The 10,515-nt window shown below is 40.1% G+C and overlaps 2 protein-coding genes across 2 annotated transcripts; both read right to left on the reverse strand.

Annotated features, from left to right (window-relative positions):
* Positions 1-1,301: 1,301 nt before the first annotated feature.
* Positions 1,302-3,983, reverse strand: LOC310988983 (kelch-like protein 10; the record flags this gene model as incomplete). The annotated part of the gene is made up of 5 exons (XM_083975818.1): positions 1,302-1,628; positions 2,079-2,228; positions 2,364-2,981; positions 3,205-3,691; positions 3,853-3,983. The coding sequence occupies 5 exons, from the start codon at positions 3,981-3,983 to the stop codon at positions 1,302-1,304; spliced, it is 1,713 nt and encodes a 570-aa protein (XP_083831944.1).
* Positions 3,984-5,145: 1,162 nt separating this feature from the next.
* stac3 (SH3 and cysteine rich domain 3) lies at positions 5,146-10,089 on the reverse strand. Its single transcript, XM_083976364.1, has 13 exons — positions 9,769-10,089; positions 9,096-9,136; positions 8,571-8,649; positions 8,135-8,288; positions 7,883-7,980; positions 7,697-7,757; positions 7,325-7,422; positions 7,058-7,127; positions 6,833-6,882; positions 6,596-6,678; positions 6,373-6,424; positions 6,108-6,245; positions 5,146-5,921 (listed from the first exon to the last, which is right to left on the reverse strand). Exons 2-13 carry the CDS (start codon positions 9,101-9,103, stop codon positions 5,814-5,816), a joined length of 999 nt encoding a protein of 332 aa, XP_083832490.1. The 5' UTR covers positions 9,104-9,136; positions 9,769-10,089; the 3' UTR covers positions 5,146-5,813.
* Positions 10,090-10,515: the final 426 nt, after the last annotated feature.

The following is a 10,515-nucleotide window of genomic DNA, read 5'->3' on the forward strand; positions in this document are numbered from 1 at the left end:
ATATTTAGGATTTTTTTTTTTTTTTTAGCTATGGAGCTCTACTGAGAAGAGGTTGGCAACATTCACATTTCTGCAATATTATGCATCTTTGTATTAAAATTAGATTAATTCATAGTTAATTTAATAGTTAATGTCAATAAAGCAATAATTAAACAATAGACCTGTGTATGTGGGGGTGTATTTTCTGGGGCGTAAAGTAAAATAGCCCCTTTGACCACATGGCCAAAACAAGAAAGACTATGGGGGCAAACAAGAAAACAGTTAAAAATGGCCACTGGTAGAGTGATTGTCTTTGATAGTCAAGTTTAAGTGATCTAAAGGTGTCGGGTTAAAAAGCTTGTTTGCAAGTCCTAGAGACCTGAGATATAATAGAGTGCATCAAATTAGTTTTTAGACAACCATTAACCAAACATGTAATTGGCAAAGGTTAACAGTTCTTTTGCCTGACCTACAGTACACTCAGTGAGTTAAAGCAGAAGTAAGCGATCCGGTCGTTTTGGCTAACTTCGTTAGTTAGCAGCCCCCGCCCTCGTCATATTGGTCCTCGTCCCTACGTCACCACATTCACGCGCATCCCTTGGCTGCACACACAGCCCTTCATGCCGTTCTCTCTCCTCATTGGATAAAGGTTGTAGGATACAAGGACGTACACATGTTTCTCCTCGGCTTACAGCAGAGCAGAGTGACTGACAGACCCGTGTTTCAGTGTTTTGGACCAAACACTCTATGTAAGTGATTGCCGTCGGAAGATATGACTATTTAAGACTTATATTAACACAAATATTCCACTTACTTCTGCTTTAACGTTACCAAGGCCTTGGAACAAAAGAGAGAGGTAATTTCCAGTTTTCTTTTTTTAAGTATATTTTCTGGCATGTTTGCCTTTATTTGATAGCACAGTGAGATAGACAGGAAAGGGGGAATGACATGCAGGAAAGGTCTGCCCGACGCAGGATTTGAACCGGCGACGCCTGCGTTGAGGACTGTAGCCTCTACATGGGGCGGCCGCCTTAACCACTGCGCCACACACCGCCCCCAGTTTTCTCTAGCTTTTAACTGAAAAAAAAAAAAAAATCATTCATTCAAAGTTTTAGTGGAATAAAAGCATTTTGTCTCTACCAAGTATGTATCTTTACTGTTGCATTGTTTTTGTACTGCTTTTTTTCTCTCATTGTTCAACAAGGGGGTCATGGGGGTTTGTGAGTTTGCACAAAAACTAAAGATAGCAATACTGTGGTTTTATGCTCCGGCATATTTATTTACAGAATAGTCATAGCAGATCTTCATCCATACACCACATCCTACACTGGGGATCGCAGGGAGTAAAGAGTGGTAGCATACTCTGCCATGTTGTTGAGTCCAGACAACACGCAGCAGCTCAGGGCGCTGCGGGAGATCTCCATGTCATTGACGTCAGACCATTCACCAGTTTCAACATCATAGCTCTCAACATAAGGGGTGGTGCTCAAACCATTGAAACCCCCAACAACAAAAAGACAGTCATCAATTACTGCAATGCCAAAGTGGCTGCGGACGTTCAGCATTTGTGGGATACGGGACCAGGTGTCAGTGTTGGGGTTGTAGGCCTCAGCAGTACTCAAACGACTGGTTCCATTGAAACCGCCAACCTAAACAAGGAAGGGTGAAATGCCAAAGTATGTATTTTTAAATTTTTCCTTTCAGAATATTTTAGAAATATCTTTTTTCACGTGTTGTATAACACACAAGACACTGAAAGTGTCCTTTGTACAAAAATCAGGGCCTCATGCATCTGCTCTGTGCATTGTTGTCTTTGTGGACTGCAAGTAAAAAATGATCTTATTGTCCTGGTGCTGATTATTTAGATTTGTTGTTTTCACTCATCAAATCGCTTTCTATGATCCACTATTTATTTCAGCTACCTGTCTACAGTACAGTTTATTACTGCTTTGTGTGTTAAGGTTTAAATAATAAACCTTCTTCATGTCAGAAGTGCAACGGCTATGACTTGATTTGGCCATGAAAGACTATCACATCAGCCTTAGGTCTATACAAAAACTCTACTAGTTAAGTCTACTAGTGTTAGGTCAATTGCTTACTGCAAATATGTGGTCTTTGTAAGCCACAACCCCAACTCCACTGCGCCTGGTTCTCATGGGGGTGATCTGTGTCCACTGGTTGCTCTGAGGGTTGTAACATTCAGCCGTTGACAGGCAGTCGTTCCCATTAAAGCCACCACAGATATAGACCTGGGGAGAATTAGTGGTTGTAAGTATTGTTATGAAGACCTGCTCATAGATTTAAACCATAAACCCTGTGTGCTGTCCTTGTCCCAACATAGATCTATCTTATTTAGGGTTAGGGTTAGGGTTAGGGTTACCTACCTTACCATGGAGGCTTGTGCAACTAGCATCACTCCTCTGCTCATGCATGGATGCAATTAAAGTCCACTGATTGGTGCTGGGTTGATAGCGTTCTGCAGTTTCAAGTCGGTCATATCCATCATAGCCGCCCATAGCATATATGTACCCATCCAGAACAGTTACACTGACATAGCAGCGTTTGTAATGCATTGGCGCCACCTCTTCCCAGGTGTGTGTCTCCAGGTAAAACCTGAGCGTACTGTTGAAATGTTCAATGCCGTCAAAGCCACCAACACAGTAAAGTGACCCATTGAGGACTGCAGTGCCATGGTAGGCCCGAGGACAAAACATGTCATCAATTAATTTGACCCAGACCTTTCCACGGACATTATACGCCTCAACAGCATTGGCGGAGCCACCACCACTCCAGCCTCCAATGGCCAAGAGGATGGCTGGGGGCAGACGTGGACAGGCCAAATGATGGAGGGAAATAGAGTTGGAGAATCTCTTTGCTCTGATATCGATCATGGCATCCATAGTACTAAAGAGGATTTTTCGACACTCTTCATTCGCCTTCACCATTTCGTTGTTCATCACATTCTCCAGTATGTATTCTGGATCCATTAAAGCCAGTCTGACCTGCACAGAGAGATAAAGACAGAAATAGGCCAGGGCCCATACTAGCTAATTATACTGGCTAGCATTATCAGCAGACTTTAGCTTATTCAGATTTATCAAACTCCTAGAAAAGTTAGGTGATGAAAAGGCATAATACAAAGCTCCTGTTACATTTATGTTACTCTTAATTAACTCCTATTTTGGGTTGACCTCTATAGTCTACTGGCTCAGCCCCCTAATTTACCTTGGACAGAAGCTGAGAGATGTATTCTCTGCGTTGCTCAGGAGCGTAGTTGATCCAGTGGAGAACGGCCTCAAACACTGTCTCCTCCTTCTTTACATTGAGTTTGTCATTCTCAATGATTTTAGCAACTTCCTGTGCAGAAAGCTGCAGGAACTCCGCTGAGGTGGTGTCAATGTCCTCAAAGTGATTTAGGATGAAGAGGAATGTCTTGTGTTTCAGTTCGGGGTTGTAATAGAGGTCTGTGAAACACCAGGTATCAATGCAGTTCTGTGGGGTCAGCTGCTCCCCCAGGAGGTGACTGCAGGCTTCCATGAGGCCCAATATATTGAACCGGTCAGCTGCTATAAAAACCTCTCGGACATTTTCTAGTGTCACAGGAACAACACCGGTGTAGGCAAAGTCAATGATCAGTCTCATCATGTCAGGTGACACACCGGACAAGTCAAAGACCTGACTGTCTTGGGCTGACCAGCGAATAAAGAGAGCTCTGAGGTTCAGAAAGGAGACAAAATAAGGGAGTGAAAAGTGTAAAAATGCAAAAAAAAAAAAAAAAAAACATTCAAGGTGCTGTGACCGTGTTAAAATGACCGAACAGAAAGTAGCTCAACTTCAGTTCCCAAAAATAATGGTGTGTGAAATGCAGCTTACCTGAAGTAGGGGGTGCAGTTACACAGGACCAGCTTGTGCACGTGAAATTCAGTGTTGTCCACTCGAATCACTGCATCACAAAGCTGTTGCTCCAGACGGAGCTCATCATACACTGACTTATTCTCACTCATCTTTGCTCTTCAGTGTGACACCTTTTATGTTTCTTATCCTCTTGTGCAGGTTTATTCTCAGACTCTCCACAAGTGGGTGTTGTTGTGTAGAGAACTGTGTGAACTCACTCAGGTCCTGATGGAATTTAGAATGGATCATTGTGACATCACTGTCACAGACAGCAACATTCTCATAAAGAACAGCTGCATCTTCCCAGGCTGTAACTACTGTAATTAATTCCTTCATTGGTTCATTCATTTGTTCAACCTTTATTTGAATGGGGGAATATATTAAATGGTCTTAGACCAAAGAAACACAAATGTTGATCTTACATGAATGTGACAGGAAACAAAAACAGTAGGCTACAGCTAAAATGTCAACATGTGGCAGTAAAGTGTGATATGATTAAATATTTAAAGTACCCTTAGCTTAAATGGGTACTTTTTAATTCTGCAAATTGTTCCATGTAATGTGTTGGCTAAACCTTCCTGGAGCTCAGATTACTTAAATCTCCACATTTGAGAAGAATATAAAAAATTCTCATTTAAAAAAAAATTATAATATGGCTAGAGAACATGCAACCTCTTATTAAGCATTCTTTGCAGTTTTCATTATTGTTGGTAATCATTAATTCAACACCGGACCCAACAGTCTCTCTCTCTTATAAACTTAATCTTGTGTCAGTGATCTCAAAACAAAACATCAGAATCCCAAATCATTTACACAGATAGTGAAGCAGGCTGTACTGTCTGCCTATGACCACTAGGGGGTGTACGCTTCAAAATAAACATGAACAACAATGTGTGTCATGGCACTTAAGTTAGGAACACTGAATAATTTCATAAACAAAGTATCAAGTTTAAAATCATATGAACCTACATAGCCCAATAAAGAATAAGATCGTCCAAGACTTTGCAGCTGCTACTGTGCCAAATAGATGTTTTGCAGTTTTCTTGGTCACAGCTCCAATATGGTGAGAGCCCTGTCACATACAGTAGCTATATAGCCAACACTCCTTGCACTTGGTTGTAATGGGTACTACAGAAGAGTCAAATGGTATGGTTTGTGTAACCAACACTGCAAGACAAATCTCCAACATTGTACAAATGTTCCACAGGTAGGTAACACATTCATACTTCCAGAATTCAGCTAGCAGCAGTAGTTTAAGCAGCAGCTCCAGTTTAATGCAAAACCATGTATTAGCGCTTTTGCCTTTTTACACTTTAATACAGATGTTTTTGCACTTTGTGAGGATCACATGTAAAACCACATCCAAACCCTGAAAAATCTGAGCTTTCTATTAATATAAAGCTATGTACATGCTGAAATGGCTTTGGGGCTTTATATGACTATAAAGGACCTAGAGAGCCCTGCAAATGGTCTCATTAATGCATTTTATTATAGGTTATGTTTAGCCTCTATTATTTGTTAACCCTAATCTCAATTAATGAGTTATTTCATGTCCTTGTGCAAGGCTTTTCAGGTTTTTTCCTCAGTCCTTATACTACTGTATAGTCAGCATGTTGTAATGTAAAGCATCTGACAGTCTATCCACAGCAAAGCCAAAACATTGCTTAATTATCTCTTTCCAACTATAAAATATAAGTATCAATGGAAAAAGTATTTCAAATTGTAATCATTAATCTCAAAGGCCTTAAAAAAGATCAAACAAAACTACATTTCTCCAGTGACAAGCACAGTAAGAGCAAATTTTGTTTTCTTTAGGGTTTGGTTAGGTAACAAATATAGAAACTTGATGAAAAAATGGGAGGCATCTCCCATACATTTGACAACATTAGTATTGAGATTTAAAGCGTGTTGCAGGCTCTCTCGCTGTAAGTCCTGTTTTTCTATGTTACAGTGATCTCCTGCAGCAGATCAGCAGGGAAGTAGCCCAGCTTGCGTCCAGTGCTGACCTTCAGGTAGCCGCCTTTCTCATCTCCTTTCTTTACTACGATCTAAAAACACAAAGTTAAGAGCTTTGTTTATTCACAGTGACCTCTAAAGATAAGAAAAACTTTATTGGTATAAGATTTTTTCAGTATATGAGCAACAAAAGGATCACCATAAAACATACTGACGTGTGGCACATTGTTGCATGTTTGTTCAATTATACCTACATTTATACATATTGGTGCAGTTACCTGATCTTTCTTCAGTGTGATCTGCCCCATCTCTCTATTCCCTACAAAGGAACGTGTCACCTTGAAAACTCTTTCGGATGCACGCACTTTTATGAGGTAGTTGGTAGGGAAGTAGCCTGTCTTATCTCCCATCTTTCCCTGAAAACAGAGTGAACACGCTTTGAGTTCATCCTCAGCACAAACAAGAACACAGAGCAACAGAACTGGACTCTTTTTTACTGCAAACTGATTGATTCAGATTCAGATTTGAGCTTAATCAACTTACTCTCCACCACTCCTCATTTGAGTCATCCAGGACTGTGATCCGATCACCAGGGCTAAAACACACAGACACATTGACAATCAGTGTTCAGCATTGTCTTTTTGTTTAAAAGTAAAATTCAATTTGTTTCACTACAAGAAAATTGAGTTTTACTTCAACAGAAAATACTGAATTCATGTAGTTGAGATACTCCATGTTGTGCATTTCTTATGGAAGTCAAAATTACTGAATGTCGAGGTCGTCCTTCTCAATGGCCTTGAAGCGGTAGAGAGCTAGGTGATAGTGGGACTGGGAGAATGTGCCCTTAGCCTGATGATGAAACAACACAGATGCTACAACACACTGACAACTTATATTGATTGTACAAAAGTAGGGCTGTGCAGAGTATTAAATCTGTCAAAAAAGGACATTTGTCACTCTGTATAGACAGTTGAGGTTAAACCTTAACTGTTTTATTTCTCACCTTGTCATCTGCTTTGTCTCCTCCTTTCTCCTTCTTATCATCAGGCTTCCCTGTATGTATGAACATCAGAGATCCGATCACCAGGAAAGATCATGCTTTTTATGGTACAGGATTTAAATCAGTAATTATCATGCGTATTATTGTGGATATGTGTATCTAGAACTTCTTCTGGTGTGTATAAACCAAATGTACATCTAACCATCTAACTGGTTTGTTTCTTTGTACCTTCTCCCCCCTCCTCATTCTCTTTAGGCTGCTGATTCTCCTCTTCCTCCTCCTCCATCATCATCATCATCTACAATGAAGACATTATTAGAATATGCAATGGAAACAAATATTATATAAAATACATGCAGTCAAGTTACCTCAAAATAGAAAAAGTGTCTGAATTGCTGCATTAATTTGTTTTGTCAATGAATGGATGTGTGATTTTTTTTTCTTCTGAAAATGTCCCCTTATATGGTTTGATTGTAATTCGTATTGTACACTTACGTTTTTCTTGTCATTTTCATTCTTTTTGCGCTCCTTGTTTGCCATGATCACGCCGACCCGCAGGGTATCAAAGACAGGGTCATTCCGGTTTGGGTTGTCTGTTCATGGACAGGGTAGTTAGTTAGATGATTACTGGTACAGACAATTAAACAATATTACTCTTTTGAATAGCAGAATGATGATATATGAAAGTTGTAGCATAGAACTATTGTGATGTTGAGTTCAACAACTGTCAACAGACAGACATTAACACTGATCATCATCACTGACACATTTTCTCTTGATTTCAGTGGGAAAGAAAATTTAAGACCAAAATGTTGTTTAAACTCCCAAAGTTACTAAAACACTGATCATAAGTCATTCTGGACTCACTTGCATCTGGTTGGTCACTGCTGTACAGAGGGGAGCTGTAGGCCCTTCTGAAACCAGGGGGCTGGAGGGAACAAAAGCAAAACACCATATTTAAATGCTTATCATGGGCAAAGTAGAGATTCAGTGGCCAACTACACTGCACTGAAAATATCTAATGAAATCCATTCCTAGACAACAGGGACTCACAATTTTGCCAAAGCATCTCTGGAACTCAACGTATGATTGACATGAGTGGTGGATGTTGGTCTTGCAGTTTTTACACCTCAGAGCAAACTTGTTGTTCACTGAAAGATGAACAAAGTAACATCCATGGGGCCAGCTTGTAAAAACCCCATTCTGCACACTGTATGTAAAAAGTAGGCTTACATTTGAAAGAAAATATAATGTTTAAATTTGTTGATGATGTTTGCGCAATTTTTTTGAAATTCCACTACATACAGACTATCATGCGGGCACAGACATCACAGAACTTGGGTTTCTTGCAGTAATGGTCCTTGAACTTGTGGGGTTTGTCATTGACCCGGATAACTGGCGGTGGAGGCTCTGGTTCCTTCTCTTCCACCTCCACCTCCTCCTCATATATGAAATAAACCTGGGGACACAAAAGACATAACTCAGACTGCAACCCCCTCCCCCAAAAAAACCTCTGAAACAGCACATACACACACAAGTCATGTTTTGAATCTGAAGATCTGCCTATAAAGGAAAAGACACATTATAATGTGGACTAGGTTCATGTGAAGAAACACTTAGTCCGAGTTCATAACTTTCCAACTGACTCAACACTGCGTTGCTCTCCCAGCTGGTGGCTATTTTGAACCGCTCGGGAATGGCACAGCTAATAGCTGGGGGTCGACATGCTCTGGACACTCACAGTGTCTCCGTCCTCCCTCACTACGTTGTCAGGAGCTGGAGGATTGTCATGGATATCCACTGAGTTTTTGTCTTCCTCCCTGACACACACACAAACACACACACACAAAGAAAAACACAGTAATGAGATAAGATCACACTATGCAGGTATCTTCCCAGTGGTACAGTAACTTTGCTTTTGCAATTTGACTTCCTACTTTTCATAAGTGGATGTGTACTTAAACATAGGCATATGAACTTAAGAGTGCCATTGTTAAGGTCACAAGTTTTCGCTTTATAACGCCATACAGTGACCAGATGTAGCTAATGTGCTTGTACCAGTATCAAATTGCCATCCCACCTTAAAATAGTTGAGCATTTATTTTTTCTGGGAAACCCCGGTGATGTATTTTCTAAAATTACCTAGAGTTGGTTCAACATTATTGTATTTGAAAATGTGAACAGTAATGGTGACAAAGTGAAAAGTAAGGTAAGTCATATGTCTGCACAGCAGAGGATTTAAGTAATTTGCAGGAAAATTACTCACAGGTCCATGGTGTTTGGTGGAGAATGTCTGTGCTTCCTCACCTACAAAGATATTCGTATAATTATCTATAAGTTTAAAGCATTTATTCTCTTTGTGAAATTATGCCTTTTCCAATATCAGCTGTCATTACGGGTAAACTCAACAAGCACCACAAGCCATATGTGTATGTTTCACAACTGAGTGAACCATATAGGCTGCAAAGTAAGTGATATTTAGTATTTATTCATCATGCATCAATACCTGCCTTCACATGCCATTCGTTCAATATGTATTGGATAGGTTTGGTATAATGATATGTAATTCTTTATCCTCTCAAACAACAAACCAAGAACCATGTTACTGTTCACTCACTGCATAGACACAGACACACATATAGTGTGTATGCACTTGTTCTGAGGCTATTCAAGGCCTGTGAAATTTAATCTAATCACAGCTAAATATGGGTACATCTGCTAGTCAGAGACAAAAAGGCACAATTCACTGCAATTGGTATTCATTATTATTAATAAAAACATTCCCAAAAGTGACAGTTGTTCAACTAGTATTTCAACACTACAATAGAATAGTTCATGCTTCAATCCTAGAACATGCTTGTTCTCAAAATACACACAGATCACGAAGAAGCAGTTACAAACCCGGTGTGCTGGTAAATCTCTGTGAATGAGTCCTTCACCTGCTGGAGATGACTGGAGCGATCAGCGATGTATGGTCAGCAAATCTGAGTGTGTCAAACCTGCCAACCAACCAGCCGTGTCACTCCAGGCCCTCGGGATTCAAACATCCGCACTGCCCTGAATCCCTTTCTTCTGATGATTTCTTTCTGATTTCCTCTTCTTCGGCCTTTCCAAGTGATTTCCAAAGTGACTTCAGGCTCAGGGTGTGACCGTATGTGTGTATCTGTTTGCTTTTCTATAAGTTTGTGTGTGTGTTTGCATGTGTGTTTGTGTGCTCAGTAGGCTGAGCACTCATGTGTCAAACTGACTGCTTGCGACAGCTGGGGACCTCGGACTGAGCACCGATGACGATGGGAAATCAGATACTTCTCTCTCTGTCTTCATTACATACATATGTACCCCTATTTCCCCTTGTCCCACTTGTTCACAAACAACAGAAACACATATCCACAGAGACACACTCACGCATTCACACTGCTCACTGTCCTTGTCCTTTATCCAATGGAGAGCAACAACAATGAACAAATGTTATCTAATGATTCACATTAGTGCTGTATTAAATGTGTGTGTATGAATTGCTGTGGTCAAAGCTACATGAAGACACTGTTGTTTAACTGTTTTCATCATAGAACATCATCCTTTAATAAAGTATATAGAAAACAGATTTAATATGAAAAGGTAAAATGTAAATGGCAAAAGATTTTATTTTGTTTTGGGGTTAGTGCTGCTTAGGGGGAATTTTTTAC

Source organism: Trachurus trachurus, assembly GCF_905171665.1.
Source record: "Trachurus trachurus genome assembly, chromosome: 7".
NCBI classification, from domain to species: domain Eukaryota; kingdom Metazoa; phylum Chordata; class Actinopteri; order Carangiformes; family Carangidae; genus Trachurus; species Trachurus trachurus.